At 42.6% G+C, this 26,400-nt stretch overlaps 1 protein-coding gene across 1 annotated transcript; it reads right to left on the bottom strand.

Moving 5' to 3' along the window:
* Window positions 1–4,150: 4,150 nt before the first annotated feature.
* On the bottom strand, window positions 4,151–23,601 carry ISOC1 (isochorismatase domain containing 1). Its single transcript, XM_039236681.1, has 5 exons — window positions 23,260–23,601; window positions 12,305–12,424; window positions 11,999–12,202; window positions 10,257–10,373; window positions 4,151–5,261 (listed from the first exon to the last, which is right to left on the bottom strand). Exons 1-5 carry the CDS (start codon window positions 23,560–23,562, stop codon window positions 5,115–5,117), a joined length of 891 nt encoding a protein of 296 aa, XP_039092612.1. The 5' UTR covers window positions 23,563–23,601; the 3' UTR covers window positions 4,151–5,114.
* Between the last annotated feature and the right edge of the window lie 2,799 nt (window positions 23,602–26,400).

The following is a 26,400-nucleotide window of genomic DNA, read 5'->3' as shown; positions in this document are numbered from 1 at the left end:
CATGATGGAGTCCAGTCCCATCTCTTCATTGTACAGATGAGAAACTGGCTCCAGGTGCCAGAGCTGTTAATAATGAAGCCAGGTGTGACATCTCAATGCATTACATAGCCAGGGGCTACTTTTCCGGTAAGAAAACTCCCCATTCTTCTCTCTTTCCTGCCAATGCCCTTCACCGACAAACCCAACCTCCCCCGCCTTTCTGAGAAGGGAAGGTGATGAACACCTACACACACAATGCTGTATCGAAACCACGCTGTCTATGTGCAGGAATAAGTTGACGAAATCCAATACTGCCATCCTAAGATATCTGCTTCTGCCAAATTCTCTACAACAATAAAGCACTCAGTTATTGGCATACGAGCGATACAACCCAGTAGCTACTAACGGTTGGAGGGCAGCCAACAATTTTCACTGCTGTTTTTCACAGGTATCATGCATTTTCTCTAGGGTCTTAGTTTCTTGGAAAAAAAAAAAACCTCCACCTTTCCAACTTGTAGTTTACAAAGCATTCCACACTTTCAGTTGAGGCTGCCAAAGAGGCTATTCTGAAAGCACAATATGCATTTTCCAAAAGCCCAATTCAGAGCCGCATGTATTCAGTGTACGTCAACAGTGAGTACTTGTGTATTAACTGTAGCTCTGAGACACATCCCCTTTATTTCTTGCATTTAAGTGCCTGAAGAGGGAGGAACAATTTAACAAGGAAGCAGCTGCGAGAACAATGAATAAATCTAAAGCCTAGTGACTCTTAGAGTTCGGTAGCAAAATATACTGTGCAACCAACAATTATATCAGGAAATGAAGCCTCATATGACAGGTGTGCGCTAAGTTGACTATTTTGTGCAGTGAAAAATACAAAAAGCCAACGAGGACAATGAAAAAAAATCCAGTATTAACATAATGGACTACAGAACATATATTTTTCCTTCCTGCCCCACTTTTCTGGAAACAAATTAATAGGAGCGAATTGGAAAACAAGTAGACATTATTTTATTTTCTTGGTGACACGCCGCTTATTTCCTTCCTCCTTTTCTTCGTGTAAACAGGATTACAAATTTAAAAAATTAAATAAAATCAAGAAAATTAGTTTCCCATGGCTGTGTAACCAATTGTCACAAATTTAGTGAGCTGGGACAAGAGAAACGCGATTACCTCACAGTTCTGTAGGTCAGAAGTGCGGGCACCTCACGGCTGCATTCCCTGGTCAGGATCCCTCAAGGCAGAAACGAAGGTGTCAGCAGGACCCCATCCTTGTCTGGAGCTTCTGTGGGAAAATCCGCTTCCAAACTGCCCTCACGCTGTCTACTGAATCCCGCTCTTCTGGCTTGCATAACTCAAGTCCCTGTTCCCTCGCCAACCACCTGCATTTTGAGGCTCACCATCCCTTCCATCTTCAAAGTCAGCAGCTGACTCTCTCCGGCGGAATCCCTGTCACACTCAGGATCTCTTCACTCAGAAAGAGCCCAGTCCCTTTTAAGATCTCTGAATAGATACAAGCTACACAACCAGTCTCCCTCTGTTGAGATGCACTGATTTGCAGCACCTGGGTGGCTCAGTCGGTGAAGCGTCCGACTTCGGCTCAGGTCATGCTCTCGCGCTGCGTGATTTCAAATCCCGCTTTGGGCTCTGTGCTGGCGGCTCAGAGCCTGGGGCCTGCTTCGCATTCTGTGTCTCCCTCTCTCTCTCTGCCCCTTCCCCGTTTATTCTGTCTCCTTCTCTCGCAAAAATAAACAAACATTAAATAAATTTAAAAAAAAGAGATGCACGGATTTGAAACTCGAATCACCTGAGCAAAACCCTTTAACACCATACTGACCTTGGATGTTTAATCGCCTGCATGGGAGAAGGTGCCTGTGTGTGTTCCCACGCCAAAGTGGGAACTTTGGGGGCCATTTCAGAACTTTGTTTCCTACAGTCGGCAAATCGAGATCATACTCTATTCAACAGGAATAGATTATTTTTACTTAACCACCATTTTGGATTTCAATCTCTTCTAAAAATAAACTTTCGTGCTATCTATTCAGACTTAAAAGATAAAGAAAAGCAATGTGGAAGAATTCTAAAAGCCAATTTCAATTACTTAAAAAATCCATTCCAATCTCTTCTAAGTAACTGATCTTCTCATTACAGTAACCTAGTGATTTTTAAATTCTTTTAAATCAAAGGTTAGATGTTGACAGTACTGCTCCGTGGAGGATTAAGGAAGCATTAATGATGTGCGAATATTGATGTGTAGTTATTTAACAATGAAAATAATTTTTATATTATCGGCCATCCTCCCAAATTAGTGAGAAAGCCACCTGGAGAGACTAGATGAAGACTGCGGCACCGGAAAAGCTATAGGCACAGAAGTATCCCATTAGCTTTGCTAAGTAAATGGGTGTGCTGTTTTATAGATTGTAACACGTATCCCTGTCATTGTTTTTCCCCTTTCCTTCCGATCATCTTTACAGTATTAACCACTAGTGTCAGGAAGTACAAGACAATGTATTAAAGAAACCTGGTTCCCATTCTACTATACCTTTAGCCATCTGTGAATCTTTAGAAAGGCCATTTATCTCTGGGCCTCACTAGCCGCATTTCTAACATAAAACCATTTTAGAAGTGTAGAGCTAAAATGGACCTCTGAGATCATGATCTTGATAGTTTCAGCCACCTCTAGTCAAGTTTATCCAAACACCAACTTTTATAAAGGAAAAGTATTCCAATTAGAGAAACGTGTTATTTAAATTGCTATAACAGGGTATTTACTTTCCTGGTTGGAGAAGGTTATCACTTTCATTACTTTTAATTTTAAACTTCTGCAGATGTTTTTAGATTTTGATAAATGAAGCATCTTAATCCTTCTCCTGACCCCCTTACAGTTCAATACACTGAACTAAGTTTCTGCTTACGTTCTCAACTTTATTATTTACAGCAGTTAAAAGAATATTGTTATCCTACACAAGTGTAGGCACTTCCAAACTCAAAGCCTAATGTATTAAAATCAGTTCACTCTTCCCAGGATAATAAGGCCATGTCACCTTGCTTCGGATGATCTGCAAGAAAAAAGGGAGAAGCCAGAATTCACAATGACTCTGAACTTCGGTACACTGACATTCCTGAACCTTTGATATAACCTATCTCAATTTACATTTACTGAGATGCTATGAAACATCTGATTTTGTATCTGCCAGAAATTTCCCACAGGCATCTTTTTTCCTCAGCACATAGTACGTTCTTTAGAACTTAGCAGGTTCTCATAATATATTTCCAGAATGAGTCTAGAAACTGCACAGGTCCTGCTTTCAAAGAGCTGACAATCTAGTGGGAAAGATGGGATTTTAGCAGCCCAGCAATACCCACTTCAGGCTTCTAACCTACAGAATGGTAAAAATACTAAGTCTGGGTTGTGTTAAGCTACTATGTTTGTGGTAATCTGTTACCGTAGCCATAGGAAACTAACTTGGGGATCAGGGAAATTAGTTTCAGTTCTGACAAGGCTTCGCTGTGGTGGGATTTCACGACAAACAAAGGGTCTGGGCGCAGGGGCAGCGGGAAACAGGTGGTAATTAAATCCTCGCCACACAAAATGTGATCCCTTCTGAGCAGCACTGGTGGAAACTGGCATTTTATTTGGAAATGCAAAATGTCAGGCGCTACCCCACACCCACTGAACCAGAGTGAGCATTTTCACAAGATCCCCAGCTGAACTTCATTCTTACTAAAGTTTGAAAAGCACTACGTTAAAGTTACTAAAAACTATTTTAGAATGTGCAGAAACCTTTGATTCTTCTTTTCTGGCACCCAAGTTTGCTGGCGGAAAAAATACTCAACCACACCCACAAGGAGACTGCTGGCTGTTATTCCCAATGATAAAAGAAATAAGCATGTCTACTGCTCTTAAATAACAACAAGGCCCTGAGGTAAAAGCCATTTGCCCCACCTGCAATGGATTTTCCTTTGAAAATTCCCTTTGGTTGAGAGATTTTAAACGTCACAAGTTTTACACCTTTAAATAAATATTAGAATTCCTGGTATAATACTCAGAGCTATATTGTGGGGAACAAAATAATTTCATTCACATAATACATTTTCTTTAATTACTTTAATATAAAAGACAGCAATGTTCCATATTTCACATAATATAAAAAAAAGTTTTAAAACCTAATAAGTTTTTAATGAAAATAAATTTATTGGAGGGTAGCAATGACTACAAAATTAATACTACCAAATCATTACTCAAGCCTTTGCATTAAATGTAATATTTGGATGGTAGGGAGAGAAAATATCAAACAAGAATATGGACATTCAAAAACTCAATTTTACCTAGGCTTTAACTCTTTGCTAAATCTTGTGCATATTAAAATATGTACTCAAGACTGTTGTAAACACATTCAGCCAAAGTCAGCTCGCCACTAATCATACAACATTGCAAATCATTCCATTTACAAAACTAGACGGTGGCCCAATGAGTCTTTCTAGGTAAAAGATCCCAGTAAAAAAAGAACATTAACAGAGAATGAGTGATGGTGACTAGAACAAGAAAATTAGCATCCTCAAGAAAGATATATAATTATTCAATACAATTTTGTTTGGTTAGATCAATGCAACTCACTCAAGTAAGATGACTGCATTGTGAGAGAAAGGGGTAACATGATCTACAGGCCTGTTTTAAGTTCTCATCTAATAATCTTATTTGAATCAACCTATAGAGTAAAAGCACAGAATCCATACTACAACACACATCTTAACGGTACTACAAAAGTCAAATCACGATTAGCCTATTTTTTTCTTTACAGTGCACAATTTAAGAAAATGTCACAGGAGTATTTACCTTAGAAAATAATAATCAGTGGATACAGTACAGAAAAAACAGGCACCTCCATTATAATTTTTAATAAATAAAAGCACACTAAACAAAAAAAAAAAAAAAAGGGAAGAAAGCAGCACCTGAAGCCTTCATAACTAAATGCTGGTACCCGAATGGTCTAACTGGTTATGTTTTACTAAGAGGCGCAAAAAAAGAGCCAATCTTTGACTTGAACGTTTTAATTCTAGTAGAGACGAGAGCTTGTCTGGGCTTACAGTCCTGTCACCTGGTGTGGAGGAGGAGACCAGTCCTTCAAACGTCCTTATACTTTGGAAAGCAGGCCTGACTCTGGGGCGCTCGCCTTAATTAAATTCTGAATTTCCTTGAATTTTGGATGGTCTTTATCTGCCACCAGCTGTAGCAGAACAGCCTCACTCGTCGTCACTATGATCCCAGTTCGAGCCAGACGCTTTAAAAAAAAAAGATAAGGACAAATCAAGAACTATAGTGACAATGAAACTGTATTACAGAAGCAAAAGCAATGGTGGGACACAGTAATTAGTGTCCTCTGGTAAAGCCTCGGTCTTTGGCCATACCATCAAAGTCACTGATGGAGACACACCACAAACCCATTAGGATTATTCACTATATTAGTGATACGGACAAGAAAACAAGCAGAAGAAAATACATTGCTAACATTATGATTTATGTGTGCCAGGGAGAGAAAGGAAATAAAGACTATGAATGTACAACAATGATTTTTTACTTTCTTTTCTCTGTCTCCAAACATCTGACATACAGCATGCATGCCCTTCCTGTAAGAAATGACTGGTGGTAGAAGACCTTCAACCAAGGGCGCCTGGCTGCCTCGGTCCAACTTTGGCTCAGGTGATCATCTCATGGTTCATGAGTTCGAGCCCCACGTTGGGCTCTGTGCTGACAGCTCGGAGCCTGGAGCCTACTTCGGATTCTGTCTACCTCTCTCTCTGCCCCTCCCCTGCTCGCTCCCTGTCTCTCTGCCTCAATAAATAAACATTTTTAAAAAATTAGAAAAAAACAAGAAGACCTCAAAGCAAGGTCTAAGAATGTGCCCCTGGGATGATGATAACAGAACCACCACCACTGGAACCATCATAAACTTCAGAATAACTAAAGAAGAGTATAAAATCTAAGGCCCATCTAATGTTTCGCTGACAGGTCAATGAATGTCCTTGCCAAACTGCCCCAGTGGAAACATAATAAAGAACCAAGGACAGAAATCTCAAGGGGGGAAGGAGGGGAAGAAGAGGACAAAGAGGAAAAACTCAAGAACAAGAGAGAGGGGTAGAGAAGGAAATGAGAAGTCTAGAGTAGAGATGTAGTCTCTGCATGTCTCTGTTATCAAAAACCATTAGGGAAAAAACTGGCCAACTGCTATCCCAAGAAACATCCACTAACCATGGAATACAGGTGATTAGAAATAATTCCTCGGCAGTTCAGAAGAAAAGACCCAGATCAATCATCTCCTCATAAAAAAGGAGTCCCATGAATAGCCAGGACATCCTTGCAGAGTGAAAGCTAATCCTTCAGGTGACTACAGATGCACCTGCCCGATTTTCCCACAGGCAGACCAAACCCTTCCTCTTTACCCCAAGGATGCAGCAGGGAGTAGAAGCCATAGCCTAGTCCCCAGAAAACAAGCTTGGATTCCACAGCCAGTGCAGAAGGGCACGCAGAGCAGCTGACCAGACTCTAAAGAAATGAACCAACAGCTGTTAACACAGGAAAGAGGGAGGAAAGACAGCAAGCATATCATGACGCTAGTACTTTTTATGTTGGGATAAGTAACACAGGTAAGTCATCTCTAAGTTTCTTATGGACTTCTGGAAACTTAATTTCCTCCTCCTTGCCTTTTAGTCAACTTCTTACTACCTTATCAACACCCTAAGAAATCTCCAGGATGGTGTGCTCACTTCCGAGAGAAGAGCAGGGGACAAACAGGAGATTAGAGGCAGCGCAGCTGTGTGAATGTCTTCAGAAGCAGCTCCCTCCCTCACCAGCTCGTGGCCCTGCCCAACCTTCCTCACTGCCCAAGGCTGAATCCGTGGACTTTCAGTGATTTGCTCTGAATCCCAATTATACACTTTCAGTGTCTGTGAAAGTGCTTTACACTCAAAAGCGCCGACAGAGGTCAGTCCTTGTTTATCTTTCTAGTTCCTAAGTGAGGCAGGAAGGACAGAGAACTTTTTGTTCCCAGATGGAAGGAAGAAATCAGATGACTCCAGGTCAGCTTTCCCTAGTGCTCTGCTGACCATGATCTGGTTGACCGCAGGCCAACAATCCTCAGTGATGCTGAGTCGGGTCACGGTGGCAGGAGTGGGCTGGAAAGCTCGAAGCACACAAACACGTTATTAGTCAACTGAAACCTTCACAATATTAGTTAGCTCCAAAATGGAGATACGACCAGTAGTGACTGGATTCAAAAATAATCAAGCCAATAAGCTGTGTGAGTGGCGGTGTGGCTCGGCAATGTGCTAAGTTGTTAGAACAGACTCCCACACCTTCCCGTGGAGACTGCCAGCCCCAGGTGAAAGGTGCCAGAGCAGAGAGAAAAGCAGCAGGTGGTGCAGACATAGGCAGGTTTGTGCACAGCAGCATGAGCCTGGTCGGTCTCAAACTCTCTTTCTTGCCTGGGTTAACAAGGGGCAATTAAAACTGCACATCTTTAATGTACACAGATATATGGCTGAATAGGCATCTTAAGTTCATCCCCTACACTTTGAAAACCAGTACAAAGAGGCCTCAGAAAAAGAAAATTACTCTGATCCACACACCTCAAAATGCAAGGGCACAAGGCCATGACCGCTTCAGGGAGGGCAAAGGGGAAAACAAAGACTAAATCCAGTACATCTCCAACCAGCGCCAACAACCCTCCATAAATACAAGGGTATCACGTTCCAGAGAGGGTTTTCTTCTATTTTATTGTGCATTTACTCTACAATTATTAGTTGAAAGAAACGATGCCCGATATATGGCCGGTGCTCAAAATATTTAGTTGAATAACGCCCCCACACACAAACCCTGGCACAGAAGTTTCATTAATGGTAATTATAAATCGTCTTAGTATAATAATCTCAATGGGCAAAATGGGGAATCTCAGGAATTCCTTAAGTAGTTGTGTTCTAAAGGCACAGAGGGGCACCTGGGTGGCTTAGTCGGTTAAGCGTCCGACTTTCGCTTAAGTCATGATCTCGCGGTTCGTGGATTCGAGCCCCGCGTCGGGCTCTGTGCTGACTGCCAGCTCAGAGCTTGGAGCCTGTTTCAGTCTGTGACTCCCTCTCTCTCTGACCCTCCCCTGCTCACGCTGTCTCTCTCTCTCTCCTAGAAATAAATAAAACATTTAAAAATAAATAAATAAATAAATAAAGGCACAGAGAGGAGGGCATGGGTGGCTCAGTTAAGCGGTTGAGCGTTCGATGTTGGCTCAGGTCATGATCTCATAGTTTGTTGAGTTCAAGCCCCACATCAGGCTCTGTGCTGACAGCTCAGAGCCTGGAGCCTGCTTCATATTCTCTGTCTCCCTCTCTCTCTGCCCCTCCCCCACTCATGCTCTGTATATATAAAGGAACAGAGAAGGGGTGCTGGCCCAATTGCTATTTAACTTTCAAAGTCAAAGGTTAAAAGATACCTAACATTTCTCCCCATAAATTATGTATAAACTACAACACCTCTCATATAGAATTAAGAAAAAATTCTGAAATGTGGCATGCCTCCTCCATCAGCAGGTGACCTGATTCTTTTTTAACTTTTCAACCTCCACACGGGACCCCAAGGCAGTGATCTGCCTCTTCCAAAGCCACCGAGACGAGATTCTTTCCTTCCCTCCTGAGAACTTCTCAGGACTGGTCCCTTCTGGGTCTTACAAGCTGATATAATGCTTCTATGCTTCAGAGAAGACTAACCTCATGGAGACAACTACAAATGATAAAAATAAAAATAAATGCAGCAGCTAACCTGTGAGTGTTTACCATTCTCAGACACTATACTAAATGGCATCAATACATTATCTCATTTAATCCTTACCAAATCCTGCCATGTAGTGGCTATTATTATTTCCATTTTACCAGTATGAAATCTGAGGCATATGTACTAGCTAAACTGTCCTTGGACACAGATTTACAAAATGCCAGAACCCATATTCAAACCAGGATTATCCCTCCAGTGTTTGGACTCCTCATCACTGAGACAAGACTACTTCTGAAAGAATGAGTAAATATGTTGACAATGTTTTTATTCTCAGTCTTGTGAGAAGAAAGAACCGCAAACAAGCATAATTTTCTGTAATAAATACCATAATAAAGACACGTCTCAAAAACTTACTTGAATGTGTGACAAAAGTCTTTGCAATTTATTTATAAGGATGTGAGTTTTTTGGTTTTTTTTTTTTTTTTGGATGTTTTTAATATTCAAAGTTCTGGACCTTGGCCTTCCTAGAGAAGGGAAGGCCAATCAGGGCCTTAAAACAACTGCTGTTGCCAATTCCCCAGATGCCTCTGCATCAGCCCTCTGCACTGACTTTTCTCCTTTCTTCCCTCTGACTCTCTCATTTGCCCTACCTCACCCTTGGGCACACTCTGAGCTAAAGAAATGATTTCGCAATCCAACAGAGAAAGTAGTTCAAAGGCCAGCTTGTGCCTGAACACTAGAGGATCTAATAAAAATAAAAAGATTCTGTGTTTCCTGTTCTCAAAAGAAATAATCAGTTAAAGAACTTGCCATCTCAATCCACCTAGACGTTACACTAAAATTACTGCAGAATTAGAATTAAGCATGAGAGAGAGAGAAAGAAAACAATTCACAAGGAAGAGTGAATGTTTCAAAGGATTATGTGGTAGTTTGCGTCTCGACAGTCTTAGAAAAGAAAATGCTTACGGAAGACTACTGTTAAGCAACACCGGCAAAACATCACTGATTCGCTGACTACAGTCCATGCTAATACTCTGGTGCAGACAGCCAAAAATCAGTGTGAGTGAGTGGTGTCCACAGGCAGTGACAGACCTCCTCGTTCCAGAGATTCACATGTGAGAAAGCATAAAAGAAGCTGAATTGGACTTCAGCCCACCACGCCCAAGGTCTGGGCTACATCTTAGGGGGAGTTAAACCAAGGTGGGCTGTTTTTGATTTGCAAATCGCTGAATGACTCAGACTAAGCTTACTGGAATACTTCTTAGAATCAAACATCAAACTCTAACAAAGTTAAGATGAAAGATGTGCAAGAGCGATCTGAAACAGAATATGGTGGCAACACCTCAAAAGTCAGTCAGCACAGTCAAGCACAGACTTACTGGAAGTCCATGAGTCTGATAATGGTCAGATGAAATTCAAACTGAAAAGGTAAATCTTTCATTGTTGGGAACTCTTCACCACTCTTCAAATTAATTTGGAAAATTTGACCAATTATTTATTTTAAAGCCAGGACAATTACCTCAAGAGCAAACATCCGGTCCATCATGCTTCTTGACGAGGTGGCATCTGCAACAATATGAACCTCAATACCTCGGCCAACTAGCTCCAGAGCTGTTTGCTGGATGCACACATGAGTCTGGGAGGAAAGTAAAAAATCATATGTAAAAATGCGGTAAAGCATTTTACAAATGTGTGACACAATGATAAAGCAGAAAGAACACTACAGCTCTCACAACCTTGTCCTACATCTAGATTTGTTTCTAACTTGCTAGGTGCTTGCTCTTGAGAATAACAGAATCTCGGCTTTGGTTTCCTCATTGTAAAGTCAGGAATTGGATTACATCAGGCTTCTTCATACTAGGAACTTGAACATATTCTTAGAGCTCTGTGAGAATTTTTTTTAAAAGATTTTCATCTGTCATCTAGATGACCTTCATACGACTGAATACTACCATTCCATTTTGATGCCACTCACAGTCGGGTTTATTTCTGAACTCGCACGGAGTGCCTAACACAAAGAATGAGTCAGCAGTCCTGCATATTGAGAAACAAGTAGAAAAACTAAGTTGTTACTGGGTACTCAGTAGTAAAGGTAGGCCAAGTTAAAAATAACAAGTGACAAAGGCAAAAAATATCCAGTATACAGCACAAGCAGATGTAGTATACAGAGTCCATTTTTTAGGTACTAACATGTAACAATTCATTAGCAGAGAATACAGAGTAAAAACATGTCCCAACAATACCCGGGTTATATAAGCAGTGAAAGCACATTTCAGTAATACCAGGATGCCAACCTTGTGTGCACATGACAAGTGAGCTTTGGAAAATTATCAACTGACAGTTCATTAAAATTAGCACTGTGGGACTGTTCAAAGATGATTTTGATTAGGCATGAGGTAGAACAATGTTGAATGAGCAAAAAAAAGTGCAAAAGTCAGCAACAGTATTTGGCATGACATTAATACAAACAAGCTTCCTCTGTATTGTCATTTTTAAAGTCAAAATACAGAAATATTTAATGTATATCTAAACCCTAGGCTACACCTTAAAACCTACTGTATAAATCCTACCATCAACACATCATAGGTATATTAAAGTAACACTATTTGGACTCTACTGTTTTTATAGTGTTCATAATTTTTTAATTTAATTCAAAAGTTGTTTAAATACTATGAATAAATACATGCATTCTGTTTATATATATCCAAAAACAAGATCAAAAAGTCATGTTAATCAGCATTAGGACTCTATGGGTATTCTGTTCCTCTAAAAAGGTATGTAAGTGATCAAGCGTGAAGGACAATGAAATACATGACTTCTAAGGTTTTTCTACGGCAAAAACATGACCAAGGTGAAATCCTACAACACATAAATAAAAATAATGCCTTTAATGAAAATGTGCTCCAAAAGTAGTTTAAAGTAAAGGCGCAATAATCAATCAACCCACATTCAAATTCAACTCCATCCCATAACCAGCCGTATGACCCTGGGCGAGATGTACATCTCTATTTTAGTTTCCTCATCTATAACAGGGGGAGACTAAAAAGTGCTTAATTGGCTCAGAAAGTCACTGGGCAGTGTTTAATGAACAAACAGATGCAGATCACTGCCATGCACACAGTTAGTCGAGACTTAATCAACGATGGCTATTTCTCATCATTACTACCACCCACCACATAGTCTCTATACAAAATTGCCCTGTGGACATAGCAAGTTTTTTACAAATGATATTGTACGCAAAGCAGAACAACAGGTACTTACTTCTACTCCAAATAACACAACACTCCTGACTCCAGGAATCTCGGCTAATGCTGCTTCTACTTCTGGTAATACCATTGAAAACTTGGTCTTGGGAAGTACCAATTTTACGCCTGTTAAATCAATTTCTTGAACAGTGCTTCCAAGACCTTTAGGGTACTGTTCTGTTACAATAACTGGAATTCCTAACATCCGGGCCCCTTGTAACTGGAAAAAACAAACAAAGATAATTAGCAATATACTATCTGTACATATATAAATGTATATCATGCTTCTGCAAACCGGAAAAAAATAAACAAGCAAACATACCAATCTCTGTCCCACACTAATAATATCCCCAAAATATTTGATGGCTGGTCTGAATCGTTCCTGCATATCACAGCAGAAAAACACAGTGCTTGAAGGTGTAAGATTTCCCAGGGTGGTGAGCTGAGAAAAAAAAGAAAAAAGAATGATTTAGCACTCGTTATACAACGACATTTGTTTTCAGTGGAGGTCAATAAAGGAGAAAAGTGTTCCTACTGTTTGACCCAGTAAGTCACGTCTATAACTATTATCCCTAAGAAATGAGTTGAATTACAAAAAAAAAGGAAAAAAAATATGCACAAAGACATTCACTGAATTGCTTTCAATAGTGAAAATTAGAAATAAACCAAGGACCAACAATACAGAAATGACTACACAAATTTTAACACATTCACATGATAAAACGTTTTTTTAGAGAGCCGAAATAATATATGCAAATAACTTTTCAAAAACTTTGAGCCATCTAAAAAGAAATGCTCATAATCTACTGTCAATTTTAAAAAGAGAGCACAGTTCAATAGTATTTCAATAATGTAAAAATACAAATAGAAGGCAGAAGCAAATATGTCAACATATTAACAAGGAGAAACAAATATGAGTATTAAAAATTAGATACCACTGTTTAAAAAATTTTTTTAATGTTTTATTTATTTCAGAGAGAGAGAGAGAGAGAGAGAGAGAATGAACAGGGAAGGATCAGAGAGAGAGGGAGGGAGGGAGACACAGAATCCGAAAGAGGCTCCAGGCTCTGAGCTAGCTGTCAGCACAGAGCCTGATGCGGGGCTTGAACCCAAGAACCATGAGATCATGACCTGACCCGAAGTCAGAAGCCAACCGACTAAGCACCCAGGGGCCCCAATACTATGACTGTTCTAGTGACTTCCTACTTTATTATCTATGTGCTGGTCTGAGGAACCCTGGCATCAACCTTCCTTTGGTGTGAACTCTACAGACATGGAACACCAAGGTCATGGCAGAATAGGTGTGCTATCTGTAGTCTGAACACGAGGTACAGGGTTTTCCTACTCTGCCAATAAAGTCTGATTAAAATAAATATTCAAGCATTTAAATTATATATTTTATCATTAGCTGTTTTAATGGGTGTTGGTAGTATTTTTTTTTCTTTATGGTTTTCTTATATTTTCCAAATGCTATTTAAAAACCCTTCCCAATGATATTTTAAAATATGCACTGGGGCGCCTGAGTGGCTCAAGCGTCAGACTCTTGATATCAGCTCAGGTCGTGATCTCACAGTTGTGAGATGGTGCCCCACAGTTGGGTCAGGACTGAGCATGGAGCCTGCTTAAGATTCTCTCTGTTAGGGGCGCCTGGGTGGCTTACTCGGCTAAGCATCCGACTTTCGCTTAGGTCATGATCTCGCGGTTCGTGGGTTCGAGCCCCGCCTCGGGCTCTGTGCTGATAGCCAGCTCAGAGCCTGGAGCCTGTTTCGGAGTCTGTGACTCCCTCTCTCTCTGACCCTCCCCTGCTCACGCTGTCTGTCTGTCTCTCTCTCTCTCCTAGAAATAAATAAAAAACATTAAAAAAAAAAAGATTCTCTCTGTTACTCTCTCCCTCTGTCCCTCCTCCACGATCTCTAACACCACACTAAATAAGTAAAATAATAAATAATAAAAATATGCACTGCTTTTACTGGAAAAAACCGTTACGATAGTAAACATCTTAAATTTGATGCATGCAATGCTTACAAGTATGAAAAGTAACATTGAAAACAATCTGTAGCAGACACTACAGAACATAAAACTAAAAAAAAAACCAAAAAACAAAAAAACCCCAGAAATCCATGGGGCTCCATGGGTGGCTCAGACAGTTAAGTGCTAGACTCATGATCTCTTCTTTTTGGTTCATGAGCTAGAGCCTCACATTGGGCTGAGCACTGAGAATGACGAGCCTGCTTGGGATTCTCTGCCTTCCCCCTTTCGCTGCCCCTCCCCCCAAAATAATAAACAAACTTAAAAAAAAACCCAAAAAACTCCAGACTTGCTGCAGTCATAAACAAAGAAATATTAAGATGCTGTTCTCAGGAATAACTTCTTGGGAGTTCAAAAAAGAAATGCAATAAAATGATGCCAAACACATCACCACCGTTAAATAGACAGCCATAAAGGTGACATCCACATTCTTAAAAAAATATTCATCACAATCAGGAAGTTAACGAATTAAGGTTAAAAGCAGGTATTATATTACCAAGCTTTACATTAATTACTGTTAAGGGCTTGGGCTACAACTTGGGCCCAATACGGATTTACCAAAAAGTAAAAATGACTGTTAAATGTAAGAATTTAATGTCACTCATGGATTCTTCAAGGCCCATGCTTCTTTCCTTCCTACCTTCTCTCATTTGAGAGAGCACATATACAAAGGAAGCAGCCTGGTCTTTTTTTTTTTTTTTTTTTTTTTTAATTTTTAATGTTTTTTATTTATTTCTGAGAGAGAGAGACACAGCATGAGCAGGGGAGGGTCAGAGAGAGAGGGAGACACAGAATCCGAAACAGTCTCTAGGCTCTGAGCTAGGTGTCAGCACAGAGCCCGACGTGGGGCTCGAACCCACAAACCGTGAGATCATGACCTGAGCCAAGGTCAGATGCTTAACCGACTGAGCCATCCAGGCTCCCCAAAAGCAGCCTGGTCTTGAATGAACCCATACCCCTCCTCTAATTAGCCACTGCTTAAGTCTCGCCTCTAGTTACCCTGTTTTCCCCTAAAACCACCCATGGATAATACCTGTCAATAATTTCCTCTATAGAGGAAACTGTGTCCCAATCACCTGGTGTGGCTTCCCCACCAGCCTGGCCCTAGACCCTGCCCTGGTGCCAGTGCACAGGGCACACTCTCAGGAAACAAATGCTCTAGGAATTAAATGAATCATTAAAAGAAACCTTTTATCCTTAGTATGACCGTCCTAGTGACTTTGTACTTTATTATCTATGTGCTGGTCTGAGGAATCCTGGCATCAACCTTCCGTTGGTGTGAACGCAATAGATGAGCAACACCAAGGGTAGGGTGGGACGTGTGTGCCATCTGTAGCTTTAACATTATGTACAGGGTTTTCCTACTTTGGCAATAAAGTCTGGTTAAAACAAATATTCAAGCATCTTAAATTATATATTCTATCTTTCACTGTTTGCTTACTTCACTTTTTAATGCAGGTGTCATGCCTCCATTTTGGTCCTCTTCCAAAGCAGTATCATGTATACAGGAGTACTCAGGACACAATTTTAAAAACCAATCACTATATATGAGTATGTATTTGAAAATTCTCAGTGAAAATTATATTTTGGCTAAAAGGGTTCAAAATCCAAATGAGTCCCTAGGCGTCTACAATGTGTTTAGGGCGCACTACGAAATGCAGTTTACCCGTGATTGGTCTGCTTCAAATTATAGCAATGCAAGTCAGCTATTCTTGCCATTCCACGGCTGGGAGCACAGTAAGCAGGCCAAGTAAACGGGGAAGGGCTGAAGCGTGCTGGATGGCCACGCACTATCATCCTTAGAGCTCGTACCTGCTGTATCTCCAGCTCACAGGTCTCATCTCAGATAATGGATGAACTCTGTGTACACTCCTAACACAGTGAGCTGTGCACACGCTAAATTCACAGAAGGTCATAAACAGCAGATCAGAAAGGAGAAGTGCTGGAGACAGGCAAACTGGTATCAGCAAGAAATGACAGGTGACAGAGAAAAGATTCAACACACAGTAAAAGCAGATCAAAACTCAACTAGTTCCACACTCTAGACTTCTAGTGGAGGTGTAACTGTATGTATATAACTTATAAACTAGGACAGGATCATTTTATAGCAGGCTCACTCAGAAAATGTGAAATTATATAATACCTCAGGACCACAATATTAAAATGGTCAAAATATCCAATACTGGGATATTTAAAGGAATAAAACCTTACATACACAGAAATCCTAAATATTGAGGGTTGTGGTGTCCTGGGGTTTCTGTTACCTGGTGCTTCCCTACATCTCCCTTCAGATGGTGAGGTATCCTGCTCCAGGTAAGGAACTACAACAGATGTATGTCATAGTAGTCACAGACTGGGGACGTCAGAAGATGCAGCCATAAAATTCTCACTACCTCGCAAAATCCTTCTAGTGCAGGAACTTATCTACAGGCCTTCAGCAACTCAGAGAGAAACCAGAGAGGTAATCGGCAAGGCATATTATGCAGCGATGACGGATTATACTTTAGTTATTCAAAAATGCCCAGATCGCCTCCTCTCAGTAATCCAGACTTTAACTCCTGACACCTGCTTGGACATGGCCTGCACTGAGTAATCTGCTTCCTCAAAGCAGAATATAGAGGCAGTATGGTGACTTTACAGTGGAAAAGACAGCTGTGATATCACATTGATAGTATATATGATAAAACTTGATGAGAACAATCTTGATGATCTGGCTCTCAAAATCCCATTTTAATCTTTAGAAAAACATCAGATAAACCAAAACTGAGGTACATTCTACCAAAATACGTGACCAATATGCCTCAAAACTGTCAATGACATCAAAAACAGGAAAAGTCTGAGAAACTTTCACGGGGGTCTAAGAAGACAAGATAACTAAATAATTAGAATCCAGGAATGGATCAGGGAAGATAAATTGCAGAATAGCAAATTAAAAGTGGACTTGGCCAAATGCCATCCATCACAAGTAAAATACAATTACAAATCAATGCATATTCAAGCAGCATGAAAAATTCACACAAGAAAATACGTGTGTATATACATACGTACCTTCCTATATCTATCTGCAAACACCCCTACATACACACATGCAGATAATACACATTTCAATAAACATTTAAATACAAAAAAATTGATCGAAGCCAACAGCTTCCTCAAAAAATGTTCTAATATAAATTGTTGTCCATTTTATTTATTTATTTATTTGGTCCATTTTGTTAAGAACTGTCAGGGGCACCTGGGTGGCTCAGTTGGTTGAGCGTCCGACTTTGGCTCAGGTCATGATCTCATGTTCATGGGTTCGAGCCCTGCGTTGGGCTCTGTGCTGACAGCTCAGAGCTTGGAGCCTGTTTCAGATTCTGTGTCTCCCTCTCTCTCTGACCCTCCCCTGCTCACGCTTTCTCTCTCTCTCTCTCTCAAAAATAAATGAAACATTAAAAAAAAAAAAGTGTCATAGCTGATACTTGACCTTAGATTTCATAGTCAAAAAACTTTTCGCCTCCAAGTACATTATTACCATTCTCATGACAGTATTTTCCCCTCTTCACTACTACAGGGGTTCTGACCATTTTCGCACAATGACTGCACATGTGCAAGGAACCTGAACCTCTCATGCTAAGTGCCCCAGGTTACTCAGGACAGGCACATACAGGGAGGCTGGCCTTGTGGAGGGACTCTCTGTGCACCAGTTCTGTTCTTCCATAAAGCAATACATGGTAGGTGTTGTATGTTGAATTGTGTCCCTCAAAACTCATATGTTGAATTCCTAACCCCCAGTATCTCAAAAAGTAACCCTATTTGGAACGAGAATCATTGAAAATCTAACTAGTCGAGATGAAGTTAAACCAGAGAAGGGTGAGTACCTAACCCAACATGACTACCATCCCTATAAAAAGGGGGAAATTTGATGGGGCACCTGGATGCCTCAGTTGGTTAAGCATCTTACTTCATTCAGGTCAGGTCATGATCTCACCACTCATGAGTTTGAGCCTCACCTGGACTCTGTGCTGACAGCTCAGAGCCTGGAACCTGCTTCAGATTCTATGTCTCCCTCTCTCTCCCCTGCTTGCACTCTGTGTATCTCTCTCTCAAAAATCAATATTAAAAAACAATTTTTTTTAAAGGGGGGGGGCCTGGGTGGCTCAGTCAGTTAAGCCTCCTACATCAGCTCAGGTCATGATCTCATGGTTTTTGGGTTTGAGCCCTGTGTCAGGCTCTGTGCCTCAGCTCTGGGCCTGCTTTGGATTCTGTGCCTCCCTCTCTCTCTGCTCCTCACCCACTTACGCTCTGTCGCTGTCTCTCTCAAAAATAAATAAAACATTAAAAAAAAGGGGGGGGGCGGGAATTTGGACAGAGAAGACCTTGCAATTGAAGGCAGAGATTAAGGTAACGGGTCTATAAGCCAAGCAATGCCAAAGATTGTCAGCAAACCACCAAGAGCCAGAAAAGAAGCATGGAAGAGATTCTCCCTCACAGCCCTCAGAAGGAGTCAACCCTCATCACTAGTCTCCAGGACTATGTAGAAACAGATTTCTGTTGTGTAAGCCACTCAGTTGCAGCACTGTTAGAGCAGCCTTCCAAGGTCAACTACTACAGTGTGTAAACTATATCTTTAGGAATGATTAAAGTTTAGAATTGTAGGGGCTCCTTAGTGGCTCAGTCAGTTGAGCATCTGACTCTTGCTTTCAGCTCAGGTCATGATCCCAGGGTCGTGGGATTGAGCTCCACATCAGGCTCTTTGCTAAGGAATGAACCTGTGTGAGATTCTCTCTCTGCCTCCCTCACCTACTCTCTCTCTCTCTCAAAAAAAAGTTTGGAATTGTAAATGTGATGTGTTAAAAACTGTGGTAGTCTATTATAGTCACACAATAGGCATGATGTGCCTGGGAGAGAGTCCAAAGGGGTACGGAGTATCATTATTTCACTGAGCAGTATTTCTAAGCACATGTGATTACCACAGTAACAGTAAGGCCTTCCTCCAGGACTGACTCCCTTAAAACAGATTTCAACGATGGGATCTCCTGGGGTTACAAGGCTCCCTACATGGCAGAGCTGTCAGCGGCGTTGGAATCTGAGACCAAATCTCAATTTCACTAAATTCAGTTACGTGAAATGATACAAATCATTAACATTTTCAAATGGCAGTTTCTTAACAAAGCAACCAAAGGGCATTTCCATCAGACGGCTTCGTCAAGGATTCAATGAGCTGCATGTACTCGATCAAAAAATTCATAGTTCCCACTCTGAAACATGGTATTTTCTGAAACAGGTAACCTCCACAAGGGACAAAAAGCATACAATGCTTTGGGCGGAATCCACAGTGTTAAATGTTAACTTTTTTGAAAATGACACACACACAACCCCATGTAACCGATGGGGTTGAGGCAAACCGCACCCTCAAGATCCAGCTGTTAACTCTCGGTGCCCCGACACTGCTCACCTCCCAGAGATCTGTCCGGCCTCTTCCTCTACTCTGCTTCTCAACATTATCTCAGCATTATTATCTATCTGCTCCTCCTACATGCTCCCACAGCAAAGGTTTTGTAATCAAAAATCACCACCTTCAAATCCAGGAGGCTCAAGGGGGTACGGATTCGTTTCCCTCACCTTTCTTCCTTCCTTTCTATGTTTTATTTATTTTTGAGAGAGAGAGAGAGAGAGAGAGAGAGACAGCGTGAGCAGGGGAAGGTCAGAGAGAGAGGGAGACACAGAATTGGAAGAAGGCTCCAGACTCCGAGCTGGCTGTCAGCACAGAGCCCCACGAGGGACTCGAACCCACGAACCATGAGATCATGACCTGAGTTGAAGTCGGATGCTTAACCGACTGAGCTACCCAGGCTCCCCTTTTCCCTCTTCTTTTTAAACCCTGCCTTCTCTCCCTTCCCACCACGAACCCTGGGGTCTCTTCTAGCTAGAAAATGTCCATGCCCCCTGTTAAAAATAGTAATAGTAGTAATAAGCCTTCAAGAACGTGAAAGCTGGAGTCAAATCCCCTCCCAATTAACCATCTCAGGAAAGGTCAAGATAACCTTCCCAGGGAAGCCCTGATCTCCTGCCCACACAAAGCTGTCAGGGCCTCCCTCCTAGGTACAGAGGCAAAGTGGCCTCACTGGCATCCTCCTTAAAATGTCCATTTCTTCCCCTCTTCCTTTGGGCTCTGCCTTCCCTGATGACAAGCTGGAAAATAAAGTGCTGGTGGTATAATATCAAATTTACAGGCGTTTCCAGGGTTCAATGTTCCCGTTCGTTAGAACCTGGGAAACACCTTTTGAAAAATTAAAACCCGTAAATTATAAAATGACCTAAATTCCCACCATATAATCCTCTCATTTATATTTCTTCCTCTGTGTCTCAAAATTTCCCTGAGACTTCAAGCATTCTGACAAAGCACAAGACACATAAACCATGCCTGAAACACGAGCTGACTTCAGCTACCTGAGCTGTCAGCGGACACTCAGTCACTTTGACAGAACATTTCATAGACGAAGACACTCCTAAGTCCAACACTGGCAACAGGAGTCTCAAAGATCAGTCCCCACAGAACAGCGTAACCCACCGGGGCGCAGACAGTATGGCACAAACGACCATGGTGTTTTACAAGGTCAACAGCAGTAGCAGTCAGACAAGCATGAAAGCAAAGTCCCGCCCCTATGCAAATTAAGAATATATTCTAGAATATACAGTACGTGAGCCAGGAACCTAGAGGCTCTAAGGTCTGTGTTCAGGAAAACAACAAGTTCCATTATTTAAGCAGTGGACTACATGTGGCCAAACTTATGCTCTCTGGCCCCTGCCTCTGGGAGAAGGGGTCTGCTATGCCCAGTAGCAAGGCCTCAGTGATGGGCCATCTTGAATCTTCCTAAGCGACAGGCATCGACAACAAAGAGCAGTGAACACCAGGAAAACAAATGATATTACAAGCCCAAGTCTGTGGCCTGTTTTCTATGCTGCTTGATGTTTTCATTAAGCACAAAAAGAAAAGATGAATGCTATGCTCAGCTATAAGGAAGGCCCTTCCCAGCTCTGCCGGCTCCACCATTACCTTGGAGTCTTGGGAAATTTACCATCCGTTCTGCTCTCTTGCAAAGTGAGAGTTACAGTATCAGGTAAGGAACAAGAATTCGGTCTTATCCATGTTTGCTTTCATTGTGCCAGGCACTTAATGCTGCCACTCAAATGTCTGTGTCATGAACTCTATGGTCTCATTTAGCTACAAAACATCCACGTCCTTTGAATTATACAGCTAGGTTCCAAAAACATGTAACAAAACATCATGGAAAGAAATATCTTCCCCTTCACTTCTGAGTATACACAGACATAAATACACATGTGTGTGTGTAGATCTTCTCATATACATAAAAACAGGCTTCAGAATAGGCTTATGGATATAGATGAGGTGTGTGTCCTTCCACATTATTTTTAGGCTAGGGGAGGGACCCAGCAGAAGAAGTCAAAGTATTATCATTACTAAAATGAGATAATATAAAATAAACATTTTTTACAACTTTGAAATATATAAAGTATTATATAACAGAGGCTTAGGAATTCTTGGACTATTTAGTGAGGTATAAATAACATTTTTTAAAAGATGGAACAGAGTTCTGCTATTATAATTTTTATTTTAAACATCGCCACCAAAAAAATTATGTTGTGTCCTGCACCACGCAAAATATTTCAAAAGCCACAAGTGACCTGAATTATATAATGCCTTTTGAGAATGTCCAGGATGTTTCAGGTACACACATGTTTAATAAAAAAGAGTCGGCAGACCTGAGCCTTGAATTTTTCAAAATAAAAAAAATCTTATCTGGGGGAGAAAGGCTACAGGAAATGCATCAGAAAGAAGTCAGCATCCTCAGGATCGCTCCAGATCTCCTCAGTTGGTATGTGGATTCTGGCCTTTATTAATGGATTTATCAAAGGTGCATTCAACTTCTTGGGTATTTTGGCAGCAATTATCTAAATACACTGACAAGGAAGGTTGCAAAGAGGTGTCAGCCACAAAAACTCCTGAAGACATAAAAGCGGGGGAGTATTATGAACACCTACAAACCACCATTTCCCTATCGACAGCAGGACAAATTCTGGGGGATCAGAGATATCCCTGTAGGATCTCCAGGAATAGGCAGTAGAATCTCATGGCCTTTGTCCTTTGAACATAAGGAATTTATCCAGGTTAAAAGTACCTGCTTTGGAAGCTTCTGGCATGGGTGGTGTCATAGCACACAAGACCAATTCTGCAGCCGAATACAGCTGGAAAAAAAAAAATCTAGAAAACAATCTTAAGAATATGACATTTGAATATTAAAATTCCTTCTAAGCCTGAATCCCACATTTCAGTTTGGTCTTCAGAAGAAATACCTTAACCGTTTCTCAACTAAAGAAAAAAATGTGGATAGTGTAGTATCTAAAATATACCTTACGTTCTTCCTTTTCAAAAATAAAAATCCTCCAGTGAATCCTCTGAGCCTAAAAAGGACAGGAGACAGCCCCGCATGGTACTGGGGAACCTCTTTAAAAAAAAAAAAAAAAAGTATAAAATAATCCTCAGGTGCAACAACTTTCTCAGCCAGAAAATCGTGGTCTAGCAAAAGTTCGATAATTAAAAGGTATTACAGTCCTAGAGTCAAATGACTTTTTCAACGTAGGCGACGCATATGTAATCAACAGATTCGGTAGCCAGTTACCAAGAAGAGGCTACGCAAATGATTGTTTCGCTTAATGTTAGGGGAAGATTAAGCTCAAGAAACTGAAAGCTGGGGAGGGGGAAAGGTCTGACTCCCGAAGTTTGTGTTGCCGCAAGTGGTAAACACAACTCCGGGTAACAAACCCTAAGGCCAATACTCTGCATCAACTCTCTACCCCATTGGGCATCACCCCCAAATAAAATCACAGCTAGTACCGCACAGCCCTTCGTTACGCAGGCGGCTGGACTTGCTTCAGGCACACAAAGCGGATGCGGGCGGCCGAGGACCACACACGTGGGGGCGTTCGCGCGCGCCGCGACCCGCTGGGGAGCCCCCGCCCCCGCCTCGGGGGCGGACAGCTGCCGGCCGTCCCCGTACGACTGGCCCCTTCTCCGAGCGGTCCCCGAGGACTGCGATCGCCGCACAGCCCTTCCAAGCCGGCGAGGCGCGCAGGGCCCGGCGCCAGGGCGGCGCGGGGCACCTGAGGAGCGCGGCGGGGGCGGAGACACGGACGCGCGGGGACCTGGAGCAGAAGCTGGGCGCGCGGCCCTCCGGCGGGACCCACCTGGATCTGCAGCGGCACGAGGCGCACCTTGCAGCGCTCGCTCACCGCGAAGCCCTTGGGCAGGTCCACGTACTGGCCCCACTCTTCCGCGAAGAGCTGCACTACGAATTTGCGGTGCATGTCTATCTGGTCGCCGTACAGGCTGAGGAACTTCTGGATGAGCAGCTCGTAGCCCGCGCCGTGCGGCACGGACGAGGGCCGCGCGAAGACCGAGAAGCAGAAGAGCACGGGGACCGTGCCCGACGGCGCCCCCGCGCCGCCGCTGTTGGGGAGCGCCGGGACAGCCAGCTCCGCCGCCGCCATGTTCCCCCGAGCGTCTGCCAGCTCCGAGGCCAGCGAGGCGCAGACAGGGCCGGCCGCCGCGGCCCCGCCTCCCCGCGCCGCCCGCCCGCTCTGGAAGGCGAAGGGGCGGGCCCTGGCCGCCGGGGCCCGCGCGCCCTCCTCCGCCCCTCAGGGGGCGGACCGCGGCGGAGGGCTGGGCGGCGGGGCCGCGGCGAGTGCACCGACCAGCGCCTGCGCCCGCTGCCGGGACCGCCCCCTCCAACCGGGACCTCCCTGGGCCGCCCGGCCTCGGGTCTAGTACGCGGGGGAGGTTTGTGGCCCCACCTTTCCTCGCGCTCCGCCCACCTGCCAAGGAGCGCTGTTCGCGGGGAGTTTACGTGGGACCCAGGGCTGCCTGGCTGCATCTGCCGGGACGCGTTACCCAACAGGTATTCCTGTGCAGAAGCATAGTCACCCCTCCTCGAGGGTGGCAGCAGTATTTGCAAAACCAGTAAGTCAGGCTGCTAGAGAGCCTGAGAAGAGCAGCAGAATGCATGTTTCCTGAGGGCCATCCGAGGCTCAGAATTTCTTATTTTTTCAGTCCCGTGGAACACAGTATCTCTCGTAATAAGTCTGAGATCTTGGCCTCCCTTTATCTCAACTCAGTTTCAGGGAGACCTTGGATTGGGAATGGCAAACTATAGAGAGGTCTATGAGTAAAAAACGAGACTTTATATTCAAACTGAGAATTTGTTTTTCAGTAAAGGGGATCACCTGCAAATTAAATAATCCTCTGCCTTATGAACACTGTCAAGAACTGTGTACAATGAATTGGAATTAGAGAAGCATACACTATGAACTAAATTTCCTTAACATCAGGTCCTGGGAAGGCAGGCTCAAGAGTCTAAACACTTTTTAGATCTTAGGGGTTTCCTCTTCTTAGAAGGTAATTTAAAAAAACGATTTTTTAATTTTTATTTATTTTTGAGAGAGTCAGAGACAGAGTGTGAGCGGAGGTGGGGCAGAGAGAGAGGGAGACACAGAATCTGAAGCAGGCTCCAGGCTCCAACCTGTCAGCACATCACAGAGCCTGACATTGCGCTCATACTCACAAACCTTGAGATCCTAACCTGAGTCAAAGTCGGATGCTTAACTGACTGAGCCACCCAGGCACCTCTGAAGGTAGTAAGTTTTAAGTCAGGGTTTCTCACCTGGAATTGTTGCCATTTGGAAAGCATACTAGTTTTTCAAGGCAGGGGTGGGGGGAAGGGAGGGTGGTGGGGAAGCAGTATCTCCTATATTTGTAAGATGTTTAGCAGCATCCCTGGCCTTTACCCATTAGTTGCCAGTACTCCTGGCTCCTCCCCGGTCTTCACAATCAAAAATGTTTCCAGACATTGCCAAATATCCCCCAGGGGGCACATTAGCTGCCAGTTGAGAACTGCTTTCAAATAATGCTAAGACCGTCATTTGGCCTTTATTGCTCACTTATACACAAACTACTAAAAAATAGTCCGTTTTCTTTATCTCAAACTTTGGGAGATTCCATTAAAAACTCTTATTGTCTGAACCCATCAAACCCAAAATAAGAGTTTTGCAACTATTAACTCCATTGAAAAGTCTTCCATATGCAGATGTGAAAATCTGTGCCAATAAGAGTTACAGTTGTGAAGCTCCACTGACGCTCTAGAAAAAGATAAGGAAAAGATAACATGCAATTAAAAGCTAAGAATGAAAGCCAGAGGCCTCTTTGGTAGCACTGAAAAAGGCTCTTAATTCCTGCAGTAGGAAGGCAGGGAATGCTGAGGACCAAGGGTAGGAGTTAATATTAAGAGTAGCAGAGCTTCAAAGAAGGTTAAACTCTTAAACTGCTATTTTCTATGCCAGAGCCAGAGCGCTGGTTGGAAATGGGACCATGACCCATGGAATGGGGTTGATGATTCCCCAAATCATGAGGCCTCAGATTCCTTAGTGACACATTCCTCCTTTTTTTTTTTTTGAAGACAGTGCAGAGGCTTTTCCATAACAAGATGTGAACTCCCACCAGGATTTCCACCCCAGTTTTTCTCCTAGTACCCAGGCCCATAACATAGCCTTAAGGAACAGCAAAATTAGGCCACAGGTGTACTGGGCCTCGTAAGAAAGGAAAGGGACCATATCCCAAAGCAATAGTAGAATCCAAAGGAAGAGCTGAAAGAGTATGTGTAACACTGGATTATGAGGACATGTGATCAAAGATGTGGAGCAAAAGTTTATCAATTAAGAAATACTCCTGGCATATAAATTTTAACACCCTGGTAAAGCTTTGGAGACATAGTCTGAACACAGTGCATATAGGGTAGCTCCTACATGAGCCATATGTTTATCTTCTCACCCCGAAGCTATGTTAACTGTTTTTCCCTCTGTCATAAGACAGAGACAAACTGGCAGAACATCACATTTGTCCACTATATTAATAACATCCTGTTAATTGGACAAGATAAACAAAAAGTAACTATTTGTAGAAGTTCTTGGCAAGACACAAGAACTCCAGAAGAGACAGAGAACCTCTAAGAAGTTTCAAGGGCCCATAACAAGGAGATCTGGGATGGTGACATGAAAATGCTTATATGGGAAGGAGCACCAAGTGTGACAATTTTCATGTTTCATGGTAATGCTCACTCAAGAGGATCTACTATAGGAGAGACACTATGTCAGTGCGTAGACAACCAGAATATAAAAAGGACTCTTTCTACTTGATGATAAAAAGACAACCCAATTGGGGTGCCTGGGTGGCTCTGTTGGTTAGTCATCAACTCTTGATTTTGGCTCAGGTCATGATCTCACGGTTCATGAGCCCCCTCATTGGTCTCTGCACTGACAGTGTGGAGCCTGCTTGGG

The sequence above is a fragment of the Hyaena hyaena genome, unplaced genomic scaffold, assembly GCF_003009895.1.
Source record: "Hyaena hyaena isolate Hyena2069 unplaced genomic scaffold, ASM300989v1 scaffold_115, whole genome shotgun sequence".
Taxonomy (NCBI): domain Eukaryota; kingdom Metazoa; phylum Chordata; class Mammalia; order Carnivora; family Hyaenidae; genus Hyaena; species Hyaena hyaena.
This window is presented reverse-complemented; position numbering and strand designations above follow the sequence as displayed.

Excerpts from the sequence above, each read along its gene's own strand:
- ISOC1 (XM_039236681.1), bottom strand. The coding sequence starts at position 23,562 with ATGGCGGCGGCGGAGCTGGCTGTCCCGGCGCTCCCCAACAGCGGCGGC. Across the intron at positions 12,425-23,259 it reads TCGTGCCGCTGCAGATCCAG|CTCACCACCCTGGGAAATCT; the intron begins GTGGGTCCCGCC and ends TTTTTTTCTCAG. Across the intron at positions 5,262-10,256 it reads ACCGGATGTTTGCTCTTGAG|CGTCTGGCTCGAACTGGGAT; the intron begins GTAATTGTCCTG and ends TTTTTTTTAAAG.